Raw genomic sequence first — 16,848 nt, 5'->3', positions numbered from 1 at the left:
ATCATTATACATTCATTTTCAGGAAACATGGCTACATAGCTCTATAGTTTCCAGCACTTCCCTCTAGCCTCTCTAATACACCTTAAACTAAAATGGTGCTATCTATGTAATACATAAGAATAACCTCCAGGATAACCTCTTGGCTCAATTTGAAATCTCTCAGCCGCTGAAACTTTGTTTCATTTCTCTCTTCCCTCTTTGGGTCAAGAAGGCTTCCTCAATCCCATAATGTCAGGTCCCGGCTCATCCTGGGAGTTCTGTCTCATTTTGCCAGGGAGATTTATACCTCTGGGAGTCATGTCCCACCTAGGGGAGAGGGCAGTGAGTTCATCTGTGGGATTGGCTTAGAGAGAGAGGCCACATCTGAGCAACAAAACAGGTTCTCTGGGGGTGACATAAGTAGGCTTACCTTTTCCTTTGCAGGAATAAGTTTCATAGGGGCAAACCCCAAGATCGAGGGCTCAGCCTATTGAATTGGTTGTCCCTACTGCTTGAGAGAATATCAGGAATTCCCCAAATGGGGAAGTTGAATGTTTCCTCCTTTCTCCCCAATCCCCTAAGAGGACTTTACAAATACTTCTTTATTCTCTGCCCAAATTACTCTGGGATATATCAGGGCATCACACTAACATGTACAAACCAATAAGATTTTTTTTTTAATTGACAAATCAAAACAACATACAAACGTGAACACTCTTAACATACAAACATTCCATATATGGTGTATAATCAATGGCTCACAGTATCATCACATAGTATATTCATCACCATGATCATTTCTTAGAACATTTGTATCACTCTAGAAAAAGAAATAAAAAGAAAAAAACTCATGTATACCATACCTCTTACCCCTCCCTCTCATTGATCACTAGTATTTCCATCTACCCCTAGTTTAACCTTTGTTCCCTATTTTTTTTCTATACCCCTTCACTCCTTTTCAGTGAGCACTAGTATTTCAATCGTCTCAATTTATTTTAACATTTGTTCCCCTATTATTTATTTTTAATCCATAGTTTTTACTCATCTGTCCATACTGTAGATAAAAGGAGTATCAGACACAAGGTTTTCACAATCACACAGTCACATTGCAAAAGCTATTTCGTTATACATTCATCTTCAAGAAACATGGCTACTGGAACACAGCTCTACAGTTTCCAGCACTTCCCTCTAGCCTCTCTAATACACCTTAAACTAAAAAGGGGATGTCTATATAGTGTGTAAGAAAAATCTCCAGGATAACCTCTCGACTCTGAAATCATTCAGCCATTGACAATTTGTCTCATTTCTCTCTTCCCCCTTTTGGTCAAGAAGGTTTCCTCAGTCTCTTTGCTGAGTCCCAGCTCATTCTAGGATTTCTCCATGTTACCAGGGAGATTTATACCCCTGGGAGTAACGTCCCATGTAGAGAGGGGGAGAGCGGTCAGTTTGCTTGCCGTATTGACTGAGAGAGATAGGCCACATCTGAGCAATAAAAGAGGTTCTCTAGGGCTGACTCTTAGACCTAATTTTAAGTAGGCTTAGCTTATCCTTTGCGGGGATAAGTTTCATATGAACCAACCCCAAGATTGAGGGCTCAGCCTATTGCTTTGGTTGTCCCCACTGCTTGCGAGATTATCAGGAATTCTCCAGATGGGAAGTTGAATTTTCCCCCTTTCTCACCATCCTCCCAAGGGGACTTTGCTAATACTTCTTTATTCACTGTTCAGATTACTCTGGGATTTATCGGGGCATCACACTGGACAAACCTGCAAAATCTCAGGCCCTCGTATGAAACCAGAAGGAAAGATAGACAATAAAGATTGAGATGGTATAATCTAGGAATGCCTAGAGTGTACAATGATGGAGACTAAATGTACAAATTAAAAAAATGATTTTGTATGAGGAAGAACTAAGGAATGTCAGTATTGCAGGGTATTGAAAATAGACGGTCATTCATATTATATATATATATATATATATATATATTTTTTTTTTTTTTTTACATGCACAGGCACAGGGAATCGAACCCAGGTCTCCGGCATGGCAGGCAAAAACTCTGCATGCTGAGCCACCGTGGCCCACCTGGTCATTCATATTTTAAAACTTCAACTTCTGTGTAAGACTAAAGGGAGAAATGTCTATTTAGTGCAAAATTTATATTTTGACTAGTGTATTTCCTAGTTTAACTTGTATGGCTAGTTTAATTGAACACCGTAAGTACATGGAACCTGGAATAGGACAAGATTTTTGTGGGTTTCTCCAGGTTAGTGTGATGCCCAAATAAATCCCAGAGTGATTTGAACAGTGAATAAAAAAGTATTTGCGAAGTCCCCTTGGAAGAATGGGGAGAAAGGGGGAAAAAATCAGCTTCCTCATTTGGAGAATTCCTGATATTCTCAGAAGCAGTGGGGACAACAAAATCAATATACCAAACCCTCAATCTTGGGGTTCACCCCTATGAAACTTATCCCTGCAAAGAATAGGCTAAGCCTACTTAAAATTATGCCCAAGAGTCACCCCCAGTGAACCTCTTTTGTTGCTCAGATGTGGCCTCTCTCTCTTTCAGTAGACATGGCAAACAAATTCACTGTCCTCCCCTCTCTGTGAAGGACATGACTCCCAGGGGTGTAAACCTCCCAGGCAACATGGGACAGAAATCCTGGGGTGAGCTTGGAATTCGGCATCAGGGGACTGAGAAAACCTTCTCAACCAAAAGGGGGAAGAGAGAAATGAGACAAAGTGTCAGTGGCTGAGAGATTTCAAACTGAGAGGTTATCCTGGAGGTTGTTCTTATGCATTATGTAGATATCCCTTTTTAGTTTATGGTGTATTAGAGCGGCTAGAGGGAAGTACCTGAAACTGTAGAGCTGTGTTCCAGTAGCCATGTTTCTTGAAGATGATTGTACAATGATACAGCTTTTGCAATGTGACTTTGTGATTGTGAAAAATCTTGTGTCTGATGCTCCTTTTATCTACGTTTATGGACAGATGAGTAAAAAATATGGATAAAAAATAAACAAATAATAGGGGAAACAAAGTTAAAATAAATTGGGTAGGGGGAAATACTAGTGGTCAGTGAGGGTAAGGGGTATGGCATATATGAGTTTTTTCTTTTTTCTTTTTTATTCCTTTTGCCAGAGAGATGCAAATGTTCAAAAAAATGATCATGGTGATGAATATACAACTATGTGATGATACTGTGAGCCATTGATTGTACACCATGTATAGAATATTTGTATGTCAAAAATGTTTGTATGTTTATTGTTTACAATAAAAATATTTTTAAAATATGTTTTTGCATGAAGAAGAACAAAGGAATGTCAGTATTGCAGGGTGTTGAAAGTAGATGGTCATTCATATTTTAAAACTTCAACTTCTGTGAGAGATTAAAGCAAAAGTTTATTTGGTACAAAATTTATATTTTGACTAGTGCATTTCCTAATATAATTTATATAGACAGGTTAATTGAACACTGTAAGTAGGACCTGGAACTTTAAGTAGGACATGAGATTTTGTAGGTTTGTCTGGTGTGATGCCCTGATAAATCCCAGAGTGATTTGAGCAGTGCATAAAGAAGTATTAGCAAAGTCCCCTTGGGAGGATGGTGAGAAAGAGGGAAAATTCAACTTCCCATTTGGAGAATTCCTGATATTCTCTCAAGCAGTGGGGACAACCAAAGCAATAGGCCAAGCCCTCAGTCTTGGGGTTGGTTCATATGAAATTTATCCCCAGAAAGGATAGGCTAAGCCTACTTAAAATTAGGCCTAAGATTCACCCCCAGAGAACCTTTTTTGTTGCTCAGATGTGGCCTATCTCTTTCTCAGCCAACATGGCAAGCAAACTCACTGCTCTCTCACTCTCTACGTAGGACATGACTCCCAGGAGTGTAAACCTCCCTGGCAATGTGGGACAGAAATCCTAGTAGAGCTGGGACTCAGCATCAAGGGATTGAGAAAACCTTCTCGACCGAAGAGGGAAAAAGAGAAATAAGACAAAGTGTCAGTGGCTGAGAGATTCCAATCAGAGTCGAGAGGTTATCCTGGAGGTTATTCTTATGTATTATATAGATAGCACCATTTTAGTTTGAGGTGTATTAGAGAGGCTAGAGGGAAGTGCCAGAAACTGAAGAGCTATGTTTCAGTAGCCATGTTTCCTGAAAATGAATGTATAGTGATACAGCTTTCGCACTGTGACTGTGTGATTGTGAAAACCTGTGTCTGATACTCCTTTTATCTATAGTATGGACAGATGAGTAAAACATATGGATTAAAAATAAATAAATAATAGGGGAACAAATGTTAAAGTAAATTGAGTAGATTGAAATACTAGTACTCAGTGAAAGGGAGTGGTAAGAGGTATAGAAAAAAAATAGGGGAAACAAAATCTAAAATATATTGGGTAGATGGAAATATTAATGGTCAATGAGAGGGAGGGGTAAACAGTATGGTATGAGTTTTTTCTTTTTATTTCTTTTTGTGGAGTGATGCAAATGTTCTAAGAAGTGATCATGGTGATGAATATACAACTATGTGGGTGATGAATATACAACTGTGTGATGATATTGTGAGTCATTGATTATATACCAAGAATGGAATGCTCATATATTAAGAATGTTCATGTTTGTTATGTTAAAAAAAAAAAATCCCATGCCCTATTCAAGGTTCCATGTACTTACGGTGTTCAGTTAACCTATCCATATAAGTTATATTAGGAAATGCACTATAAACCAATATAATCTTGCGCCCTATTCAAGATTCCATATACTTATGGTGTTCAACTAAACTGACAAGTTAAATTAGGTAATGTGCTAACCAAAATATAAATTTTTTACCAAATAAACATCTCTCCCTTTGGTCTCACACAGAAGTTGAAGTTTTAAAATATGAATGATATCATCCTTTACCCTGTATTCTGATTTACCTTAGTCCTATCCAGAACAGTTTCATTCATATCTCTAGCCGAAGTCTGATCATTTTTTCAGCTTTTTTTAACCATTGCTATATGGGGTAATGCTGACTTTCATAGCTTCAGAGCTCTAACTCTTAAGTCTCAGGTGTCACATAAATACCCAAAGTTTCTGGGAACGACCAAGTTATATATAAACAGTTCAGTATCTCAGAATTTAGAAATATCAGTTACAACTCCTGAATATATGTGAATACTATCTAGGACCCTTTACATTAGGCTCCAACCTGATAACCCATGCTCTCGACTTCAACTCTCCTAGTTTATACATTATAGTTAGTCCATATGAAGGAGGCATGGTAATATTTGTCTTTTTGTTTCTGCCATTTCATTCAACGTGCTGTCCTTAGTTCATTCACCTAGTTGCATGCCTCGCAACTTCATTCTGTCTAGCAGAAGCTCAGTAGTCCATTGTATGTATACACCACAGTTTCTACTTCCTTCCTCAGTCTTTGTACCCTTAGGCCACAACAAACACTGCTGCCTTAAACACCAGTGTGCAAATGTCCACTGTGTCCCCACTCTCAGTTCTTCCAGGTATGTACCTGGCAATAGGGTTGCAGGATCATATCCATGGGACTCTTGAGATAACAAGAGATAACTCCTCAAGCAGCCTGACCCAGATAATTTAACCCCAAGAATTCCTTAGGAATCATTCCCTGTTCTAGTTTGCAAGCTACAGGAACATGATATACCAGAAACAGAATGGCTTTTTAAAGGGGAAATGTATTAAGTTGCAAGTTTACATGTTCTAAGGCCGTGAAAATGTACAAATTAAACCAAGGCTATAGAAATGTCCAATCTAAGGCATCCTGGAAAGGATACCTTAGTTCAAGAAGGCTGATGATGTACAGGGTTTCTCAACTGGAAAGTCACATAGTGAACATGGGGACATCTGCTAGCTTTCTCTCCATGCTTCTTTCATGAAGCTTCCCTGGGGGCATTTTCCTTCTTCGTCTTCGAAGGTCTCTGGCTGCGTGGGCTCTGTAACTTTTTCCAAAATGGTTCCCTCATAAAAGGCTCCAGTAAGGGCCACGGTTGGCTCAGGAGGTAGAGTTCTCACCTGCCATACTGGAGACCCAGGTTCGATTCCCGGTGCCTGCCCATGTAAAAAAAAAAAAAAAAAAGGCTCCAGTAAGCAACCCCACCTTAAATGGTTTGAGATACATCTCCATGGAACCCATCTAATCAAAAGTTACCACCCACACCCTAATAACTAGTAAAGATGAGCATCTTTTCATGTACTTTTAGTCATTTTTATTTCTTTTTTGAAAAAAGTCTATTCATGTGTTTTGCCCATTTACAAATTAGATTTTTTGTCTTATTGTTGAGTTATAGAATTTCTTCATATATTCTGGCTATCATACCCTTATCAGATATTTGATTTCTAAATTTTTTTCCCATTGAATTGGTGAACTTCTTACCTTTTTGACAAAGTCCTTTGAAGCACAGAAGTATTCAATTTTGAGGAGGTCCCATTTATCTGTTTTTTCTTTCACTGCTTGTCCTTTGAATATAGAAGGTCTAAGACACTACCTCCTATAACTAGGTCTTGAAGATGTTTCCCTACATTGTCTTCTAGGTGTTTTATGGTACTGACTCTCAAGTAGCTTTGTCATAATTTTTTTTTTTTTAGGAATTTCTAAATATAGAAATTCATCTACATTGTCATCTGCAAATAGTGAGAGTTTTACTTTTTCCTTTCTATTTTGGATGCCTTTTATTTATTTTTCTTGCCTGATTGCTCTAGGTAGAACTTCTAGGAAGATGCTGAATAACAGTGGTGACAGTGAGCATCATTATCTTGTTCTCAATCTTAGAGGCAAGGATTTCAGTCTTTCACAATTTAGTACAGCGTTACCCATAAGTTTGTCATATATGCTCTATTTCATGTTGAGAAGTTCCTGTCTGTTCATATATTTTGAAGTGTTTTTATCAATAAAGGATGTTGAATTATGTAAAAAAAAAAAAGTTACTACCCACAATTGAGTAGGTCACATCTCCATGGAAACAATAAAAAGATTCCACCCAGCAATACTAAATGAGAATTAAAGGACATGGCTTTTCTGGGGTACACAACAGATTCAAACTGGCACATTCCCTGACCCCTGATCTAAGCCAGATACCTGCTTTGTACACTCAGACCCTCATTTATGTCATCTTCGTTGCATTTATCACAGATGCAGTTCTACATTTAATTGTATAACTTCAGTAATGGCTGGGTCCCTCAGTATACTCTTCAAGTTATCTGAGGGTAGACCATGATTTTGGTCATGGCTGTATCCCCAGTGCTTGGCACAGGGCCTAGCCTACTTGTGGTGCTTAGTATATACTTTTTTAAAAATATAATACTAAGCTTTGAATAAGCGCACAGTAAGTTAATACAGAATTAGTATGTATGTAATGCCTCTATCTTAAATACATGTATGACCATGAATTTCACCAGTGACTCCTAGATGCATAATTTTTTTACATGAAGTTTTATTGAGATACATTCGCACACCATACTAACTATATGAAGTATATAATCACTGGTTCACAGTATCATGACATAGTTGCGCATACATCCCCATGATCAATTTTAGAACATCTTCTTCACAATAGAAAACAAATAAAAGTAAAAAAGGAAACCCATGTCCTCCCATACCCCTTATCTTTCCATACTCCACCCCCCATTATTGACCAATAGTACTGGTATGATATATTTATTACTATTGATGAAATAATATTAAAATATTACTTTAACCATAGTTTATAATAGTTACTATTTTCCCATATACCTACTCTATAATTAACGCCTTTTAATAGTGTTGTACATTTGTTCTACTTCATGAAGATTTATTTGTACAATTAATCATAGACATTGTCCACCTACAAGACTCACTGTGTTATACTTCTCCAAGTTTTAACCTCCAACTTTCCTTCTGGTGACATACGTGACTCTAAACTTCCCCTTTCTACTGCATTCACCAACCATTCTGCACTGTTAATTATTCTCACGGTAATGTGCTACCATCACCTCTATCCATTTCTAAATGTTTAAATTCAACCTAGTTAGACATTCTGCACATATTAAGCAGCCACTCTCCAGTCTTTAGCCTTATTCTATATCCTGGTAACCTACATTCTGTATTTTATCAGTACATACTTTTTGAATGAAGGCCTTCACAGATTCTACCCATGCTAGAGGAGCTAACATGGACCCTCAGCCCAGGAGTGGGAGATTGGGCTGTGGGCAACGGTGATTCAGTCTGGTGACTTTCAGACATTTTTCTGATAGCAGAAACTTTTTTGTAAAAAGAGAAAGAAGAAGAAGAAGAAAGAAAAGAGAAGAAAAGTAGAGTCTCTGGATTTTATGACAGATAAAAATGGTGTTCTTCTTGGGCTATTTCCCTGTCCTGTTTGAAATCAGTGGTTTAGTCCCTCCATACTAGATAGTTAAACAGAGGGGTATTCCTGAGCCAGGAGATGGAGGTGTGAACCTGGCTCCTGTGATGTGTTACTAGGGAGCGAAGAGGAGGTCTACAGTTTTTCTGGACCTCTGGTGCTCAAGGGTACATCACTATAGGTAATATGGGGGACAAGAGCTAGAGAGAGGCTTACAGCTTGAAATTTGTTCACCTTCCAAAAAATTTTGAACTTTAAAAATACTCAGTAACTATGCTTTCCCCATTCCCTGGAGACAAAAAAGTACTTTTCTGTACTAATCTAATCTCTCCTTTAACTTCTGAGCAGGAAATCTAGATAAACTTATATAAACTTATCTTTCAAGGCAACCCAAGTCTTCCTAAAAGTAAAGACCCCATGCCACTGTAAGAGCCTATTTAACTCCCACACTGATAATACTACTGAGTCTTAAGTTCAAAAGCTCTCTTATTTGGGGCCCTAAGAAAGGAGATCTCTTCCCCTTCCCTGAGATGGAAGGCATGAAACAGGGATTCCTTATCCTAATTTTGTCACCACCAAACTCCCAGCAGCCACAAAAGGTCTTTTCTCTCCCAGCCCACCACCCCACCCCATCCCTGCCCCTGCACTACAGTGTCTACCCGTACCCCAGCACCTGTGCTGAGTAGCCCCTGGGTTGGCCAGAGCTGCTACTCTTGGATGGGGTGGTTTTGTCAGCTTTGTTAGCCACATGTATTCTTCAGCCAAACAGTGGATTTCTTGAGTATCGTAATTGTCCTGAACCTAAACCTGAGATCCCACAGACATGAGGGAAGAACTGGAGACCCTCTGAAAGCAGATAGTGATAGCAGTCATGGGTTGATCTCCCTGCAGGCCCGACTTTGGGCAGCCCCTGTGCAGGGGTCCTTCCCTCACCTTGGCTGCCTTCCCTACTTTGCCTTGCCCACACTGCTCCCTACCCTGAGCATGTGATACTTGGCCAGTGTATTGGTTTGTTAAAGCTTCCAAAAAGCAATATACCAGAACTGGGTAGGCTTTTTTTTTTTTGCACAGGCAGGCACCGGGAATCGAACCTAGGTCTCTGGCATGGCAGGCAAGAACTCTGCCACTGAGCCACCATCATTGTAGGCTTTTTTAAAGGGAATTTATTAAGTTACAAGTTTACACTTCTAAAGCCATAAAAAATGTCCGAACTAAGGCATCTAGAGAAAGATACCTTGACTCAAGAAAGGCCAGTGTGTACATTGTTCAAGAAGGTCTTCAGAAGAGTAAGCATGTGAGATAGCCTAGCCCAAGACTCTGGGTTCCAGCCACATCTAGAGGCCCAGAGCTGCCTGTCAGTCCTCTGTTCAGTGATCGTTGTTTCTCCCCCTCCACCAGGCCTTTCGACACAGCCCCCATCTTGCGTTCAGTGGCTAAACAGAATGGGGAAGGATCATACTAGATAAACAGATCAAAAAGAAAATTTGGAAGAGGAAACAGATCATATAAGGCCTTGTGGGCAGGCCACTGTAAGGACTCTGGCTTTTATTCTGAATGAGATGAGAAGCCATTGAAGGATTTTACGCAGACGAGTTTTATGATCTGATCCATCTTACGTTTTAACAGAACAACTCTGGCTTCTATGTTGAGAAGAGTGCTGGAGGTAAGGGCAGAGGCAAAAAGATCAGTTAAGCAACTACTACAGTAATCCTGGCAAAAAAAAACAATGGAGACTTGGACAAGGCAGGCAGCAATGGTGGTGGTGAGAACTGTTAGATTCTGGATATAGTTTGAAAGCAGAGCCGACAGGATTAACTGACAATTAAAAATAGGATGTGCGAGGTGACTCCAGTGATTTGAGCTAATTGGAGAATGGAGTTGCATTGATTGGGGAAGACTTGGGGAGGGGAGTGTCAAGAGCTCAGTTTTGGATCCCATCTCCAGACTTATCCCTCTGCCTTGAATTTCTTTGTGAGTGATATTACAGATCATCTATCTAAATTCCTGCCCTCCTTGTAGGCCCCGTATAAACCTTCAGGCCCCAGACTTTAGGGTCCTGATTCTTGACCTTTTTCTTTCTCAGTGCCTTTGCAGTTCCCTCTGTCTGTATGGCTTTTCCCCTTATAACCCCTGGAACACCTGCTCCATTTAAGGTAACTCTAGTTCACTCTCCTGTGAGGCCTCCTATCAAATCTTGAGCTTGTTCCCTCAATAAGCCCTTGACTTCTTTAAGAGGTTGGAGTAGTGGCATTTGAGTTTCCACCATGGATAATGTCTGCTGAATGAGTAATTGAGTAACTGGGTGTCTTCACTCTTCCGCAGGCTTCTTCAATAAGTCCTTATATGTTCCTTATCATTCATAAACCTAGGTATGCATCTAGTCCATACAACTTCTTGGGCTTTATCAGTTTTCCTTTGAAGGTATTAGAGTAAGATTTCCTTCTACTTGAACTACCTTAAGTTCCCAGGAGTACTTAAGATGGTAGTGTTGTGTGGTTTCTCATACTGTCATGAGCTGTCATCTTAAATCATGGAGGAGTTTGAATCCTTTTAGTATCTTCATGGATGCTGCTCAGACCTCTGCCTCTTTCTTTGAGACTTTGTCTAACTGTGCTTATCTCCCTTTAGTTGCATTTTAGCTGCAGTGTACACAAAACAGGTAAGGGCAGAAAGGATGCTTTTACTTCCTTTCCCCTCCTACTGGAGCTGAGCATTTTCTGATCTTTGGACCACAGTAACTCGTTGGACCCGTGTTTTCACAGAACAGTTTGTGGGGAATTTTAGAGCCCTTTCTGGAGATATAACAGAAAGTGCAAAGCCCATAAGCCTCTAACTTAGATTAGATTCTCTTGCATGTAGCTAGTTTAGTACCTAATAAATGCATAAAGATACAGAGATATGTCTGAGAAGCATGTCCACCTCTCCAGCCCACCTCTTTCTACTTCCCACTCCTAGTTTGTGTCTTCTGCCTCTATTTTCATTTTCCCTTAAGAACTTACTTCTCTTTCTCCAACCCATAACTGTTTGTCTAGTCCCAGTCACAGGCATTGGGAACCCTTTTCAGTCCAAGCTGAGCCACCTTGCTTCCTGTCCCAGGGCCACCTTCTGGTCCCATCAGAGGTTTCTGGGTCTATCTGCCTTGGAGAAATTAGGTTTTTCCCCCAGTGTAACCCCTTTGAAACTTTGAGGTTTTTTGTTGTGTCTTATTCTCAGGTATTGGGAAGAATGTGGTTTGTGAGAAGGCTGCAACCTCACTGGATGCCTTTCGGATGGTGACAGCCTCACGTTATTACCCGCAGCTGATGAGCCTGGTGGGAAATGTGTTGCGCTTCCTGCCTGCCTTCGTGCGCATGAAACAGCTGATTGCGGAGCATTATGTGGGCGCTGTGATGATCTGTGATGCCCGCATCTACTCGGGCAGTCTGCTGAGCACCAGCTATGGCTGGATCTGTGATGAGCTTATGGGTGGTGGGGGTCTGCATACCATGGGCACCTATATTGTGGACCTGCTGACCCACCTGACTGGCCAGAAAGCCGAGAAGGTGCACGGGCTGCTCAAAACCTTCGTGAGGCAGAATGCGGCCATCCGTGGTATCCGGCATGTCACCAGCGATGATTTCTGCTTCTTTCAGATGCTCATGGGTGGGGGGGTATGCAGCACAGTGACACTCAATTTCAACATGCCAGGCGCCTTCGTGCATGAGGTCATGGTGGTGGGCTCTGCGGGACGTCTTGTTGCCCGGGGAGCTGATCTTTATGGGCAGAAGAATTCTGCCACACACGAGGAGCTGCTACTGAGGGACTCATTGGCCGTGGGTGCAGGGCTGCCTGAGCAGGGCCCCCAAGATGTCCCACTGCTCTACCTAAAGGGCATGGTCTACATGGTGCAGGCCCTGCGCCAGTCCTTCCAGGGGCAGGGGGACCGCCGCACTTGGGACCGCACCCCCGTCTCCATGGCTGCCTCATTTGAAGATGGGCTGTATATGCAGAGCGTGGTGGATGCCATCAAAAGGTCAAGCAGATCCGGGGAGTGGGAAGCTGTGGAGGTGCTGACTGAGGAGCCTGACACCAACCAGAACCTATGTGAGGCACTCCAGCGGAATAACCTGTGAGCCTGCATATGGGCTACCTGCCACAGGGCAAAGGGATCAGAAGGAGACCAGGAGCCATGATGGGAGGGCTTGGCAGAGATGAGGCTGCTGTCTAGTGAGTCAGCTTGGGCTGGGCTGGGTCTGGGTAAACCCTAAGGTGACCCCAGAAAAGCAACACCTCCAGCCACTCTCATACTCTTCATGCAGGGCAAGGAATGTTCCTGTCACCTTGGCTCAGTGGGCTAGCAAAATGAGTACAAGGTGGAGTTGCTGCTAGATCTCTGAGCAGTTACCCTAATGAATGGGGCCAGCAAAACTTGACTCAGGCCTGTAGAGAAATGACAGACAGCCCTCTTTCCATGTCATTCCTGGGCTGGGGCATCTCAGGATGGGGTGAGGGCAGTGAGTCATCCCCCAGGGGGCCTCCCATCATCTAGGCTAACCCTTTCCTAGTGAGGCAGAGGCAGTTTTTTTATTAGGTGAGCTCTCAGGCTACCTGACCTAGGGAAGAGGAGCCCTGACTTGGTAGAGATGAGACAAGAGGGGGTTTAAAACATCTGATAAATGTTAATAAATCAGAAAATGTGACATCATGACATCTGGTTTGGGTTGTTTTGTTTGTTTGTTTGTGTTTGGGGGGGGTAGAGTGCTTTTCTTTAATAATGAAAGACTTGTTTACCACTGTAGATTGTTTATCTTTTTCTCTTCCTCAGCAGCTCTGAGCCTGGCCTAGATCCATCACTGTCTAATTGGCCACACAGGCTCCTGCCGCTGTCCTGCCCTCATTTCTCTGTTTATGGTTAATCCCTGGGCCCTCCAAAGAAATGTTTTTCCTCAGAGAAGATGACTCAAGACTTCCTGTTGGGGTCTTGTAGGGCCTGCCTTTCAGAGAGATAGTGGGACAGTTTGGGACCTTTTGGGAGACCCTGGGTTGGAAGTCATGAGGAATTCTGTTCCTGAAACAATGGCATTGGCTCCAAAGGAGCCCTGGGACAAGGAATGTAGGAGTGGTTCCAGGGAAGCTAGAGGGATGGATTTGAGGATGTAGGGCTCCATACAGTCCCTTGGAGCAGGTTTGGCTGAATGCTGCCTGACCCAGACAGCCAGTCACCAGTCATACTTTCATTAACTGCATTCTACAGAGGGGTGCTTTTGAACCCCTTAAATCGGAGGTAGGTGGGGTGTTGGGAAAAGAACATCCATTCCCTTTGTTTCCTTATTTCACTTTGCCAGATTGCCAGGATTGTTAAGCCTGGACCAAACTCTGTTCCCTTCTCTGATCTTCCCTCTCTTTGCCCTTGCTCTGGGCTCCTTGCCAGAAAGGCTCAGAGAGGGCTTCCTCTTCCCCTTTTATAGAAGTCACCAGGCCTATTTTCCTATGTTGTCTTTGTTTCAAATATTGTCCTTGTAAGATAAAATAACAATGGGTTATATAGTTTAGGGTTATGTTTATTGCCCACTGGGGGGCCCCAGGAGAAAAAAAACAGTTTCATGCACATTATTCCATTTTATCTCCAAACAACTCTGAGGTGATACTGTTTAATATTCTCATTGTTCAGATTAGGAAACTGAGGCACAGAGGGGCGAAGTTATTTACCTCCTATAAGCCAGAAGCATCCAACCACAAAGCCTGACCTTGAACTACACTTTACCCCAACCCTTGTGAACCAGATTCTTGAGTATCCAGGCATCTCTCCTTCCTACTGGGACCCCTTTCCAGGCTGTTGTCTCCTCCCTGCTGCTAGCGTCTCACCCTGGCCTGAGCTAGGAGGTAAAAAGCAGAGGTCCCAATGTTTGGAAAGGATCCTGACAGAGTTTAGAGTTAAAAAGGGAGAGGTCCCCTTCTTGCTCCTGGGGATAGTCATCACAGCTTTTGGCCATACACATCTGCCACTTTCAGACCCATCTCCTTGAACCTCAACTAGGATGTTACAGGCCCTGTAAATTGGGGAATTTAGCCAGAAAACAAACACATGCTGTACCTGACTCATGTTCCTAAACAAGAAAGACTGTTGACCTAGAGTGGCACTTAGGGTTTAGAGGACTCTGCAGCAAACTCCTTATCTGCAATAGAGTCCCAGAAGTCCTGGGGCAGCTTGTGGTGGACTTGGTACGGGTCCATTTTTATGACGAGGACCCCAGCTCCTCTGATGGCACTCCTAGAGCCTAGGTACATGGCCAGAGGAGTGTGTTCCCCCCATTCCCCAGACCTCTTTACTACCAAACATACATCTCTTGGGAATCCAAGCTATTTGGTCCCACACTGGGGAAGAGATGGGCCTTTAAGCAGTACAGATGCATATGGCCAAAAAAGCCAGAAGGGTTCTAGTTTTCAGTGATAACTGTCCCTTAAATGGCTCCAGCCTTGTCCTGCAGCACCCCCTCCTGGAGGAAGGCAGCATCACTTCCTGGGACCTATTTCCTAAATTTTAAGGATAGCAGCCAACTCCTGTCAAAGTTATTCCAGGTCGGTGATAATGCAGTAACCCTCTTAGTTATTCCCTCTAACACAGCAACCTGAAGAGAACTTCTGAAGTACCTGTTGCTTATTCTCCAATCCCAAACCAAATCTAGATCTTGTACTAACCCAGACAATGACAGCAGCCTCCCCACCTCCCTGTCCTCTCTCCCTCCCCCATTCTATCCTTCACACCACAGCCCAAGCAACCTTTCCAAAATTCAGATCCCCCTTTGCATACACCCCTTCTCATCACTCCTTGTCACTCCTAGACTGGCCAAACCTGGACTCTTGATGGCCATGCCCTCTCCTTCATCCACGCTTATGCAGCCCTCCTGTATGGAGCTGGCTTCTCCCACACTGGCAGCCTTCATCCCTCACATATCATCTGGAAGGCTACTCAAATCTTCCCCCTCAGGACTCAGCCGGGGGGTTATCTTGACCATTTCTTCTCCTCCCCCAAGCAAAGTGGCAGTCACCCCATCACCTGTGGACCCATAGCCTTGGTTCTTGGCTCTCCTTGTGACATGTGTCTCCTTGAATCATTCTGCCTCAGCATTTTCTCTAGAGTGAGCTTCTAGGATCAGTAGTGGGTAGGGACTTGTTCCTTTCTGTGGCTCACGACACCAACCCCTATTTAGACAAGCTTGCCAGGTAATAGCTTACCAGTAAATGTAGACTGTTTTCTCTTCTATGATCACCTTGGGGTATTTCTTACCTCATCTGTAGGAAGGTCAGGGACTGGAACTTCCTTGTCGGTGCTGGCCTTGTCCATACCACACAGAGAAAGCCAATTCTTGGCCTTCTTGGGATCAGGTCTTAGGAGAGAACCCTCAGGCCCATATGTTCTGCAGGACTCAGGGAAGGACAGGCCTCACTGGATCCCAGGGTGGGGTCTCATACAAAGGCTGCTTCTGCCCAGATACTTCTTTAGCCATAGAGTGAGGAGGTCAAGCTCCATTATCTTGAAGGGCCCTCTACCTCTGGAAAATCCTGAGGATCTGAGCTCAGCCCTGTGGATAAAATTGAGTCTCAGGACATTTTCTCCTGGGAGGGTCAACTCATTGCACTAAGGAAAACTGGGCAGAAAGTAGAATGAATATCCTGACTGCATGGCCTGCCCTTTGGCCTTGCATAGGACCAGTAAGCATCCAAGAAACCCACAAAGGAGGGAGCAGCATGGGATGATGCTAGGAAAGGAGACCATGTACTTTTCCTTCCTCCTTCCTCTACCTGGGCCTGCCTACCTCATGCCTTCTGATGACCTAATCAGGCCATTATTCCAGGGGTGCTACACATGGTTCTGGACTTCGGATAGCCTCAGCCTTTCAGATCCTGATCTGACTCTGCAGCTCCCTCAGCTCCTCATCTTAGTCTCCCAATCTTGCAGCCCTTGTGGGTACCCTCTGCTAGGCAGATGTAATGCAACAATGTTGTTGCCTTTGGGAGTTCACAGTCTAGTCAATGGCACTAGTATGTAGATGTTATAATGCAGAGGCAACACTGGACACTGCCTGGCCATGCAGGAAGTGAGTGCCCTGAGCCAGGTGAAGGGGTGAGGGGCAGGGGAAGCCCTACATGCAGGTAAGAAAAGATGGGGCTGGTCAGGGAATTAGAGTAAGCCACTGAAAAGTTTTGAGGCAACCGGGGCAAAAGAGGCAGATGCTAGAGGGGAGTCATACTATCAGGGGTTCAGGTGCATGTGTAGTAGGATCACTGAATGGACTGATGGGGAAAGTGAGACTTTCTCCAGGAGATGACAGTGTCCTCAACAAGGGTGCTGTCTGTGGGTTCTGAGAGGTTCTCAATCTGAGAAGGTAGATTCTCTGGCCTTAATGCCTGATTGTAAGAGTCAGAGAGCAGGGTTGAGTCTGAGACAACATCCAGGATTTTGGGCTAGAACAACTGTGAAGATGAAATGCAGGAGAAAAGGCAGGTTAGAAAGAGAAGAAATTATTCATTTAATTT

General features: G+C 43.0%; 1 protein-coding gene across 6 annotated transcripts in view; it reads left to right on the top strand.

The window, feature by feature from the left end:
• GFOD2 (Gfo/Idh/MocA-like oxidoreductase domain containing 2) overlaps positions 1 to 13,018 on the top strand; it is a 102,327-nt gene extending 89,309 nt beyond the window's left edge. For 5 of the 6 annotated variants that reach the window (XM_077132772.1, XM_077132773.1, XM_077132774.1 and 2 more), the window contains one exon: positions 11,545 to 13,018. In XM_077132772.1, coding sequence (XP_076988887.1) covers positions 11,545 to 12,443 — 899 coding nt within the window. In that variant the 3' untranslated portion in view covers positions 12,444 to 13,018. Of the gene's footprint in view, positions 1 to 9,486; positions 9,995 to 11,544 lie in introns of those variants that run through there. The other variant, XM_077132777.1, reaches the window with a different exon arrangement.
• The last annotated feature ends 3,830 nt before the right edge of the window (positions 13,019 to 16,848 follow it).

Source organism: Tamandua tetradactyla, chromosome 16 (genome assembly GCF_023851605.1).
Source record: "Tamandua tetradactyla isolate mTamTet1 chromosome 16, mTamTet1.pri, whole genome shotgun sequence".
NCBI classification, from domain to species: Eukaryota; Metazoa; Chordata; class Mammalia; order Pilosa; family Myrmecophagidae; genus Tamandua; species Tamandua tetradactyla.
The sequence above is the reverse complement of the archived record's forward strand: the minus strand, read 5'-3'. Positions and strand labels throughout refer to the sequence as shown.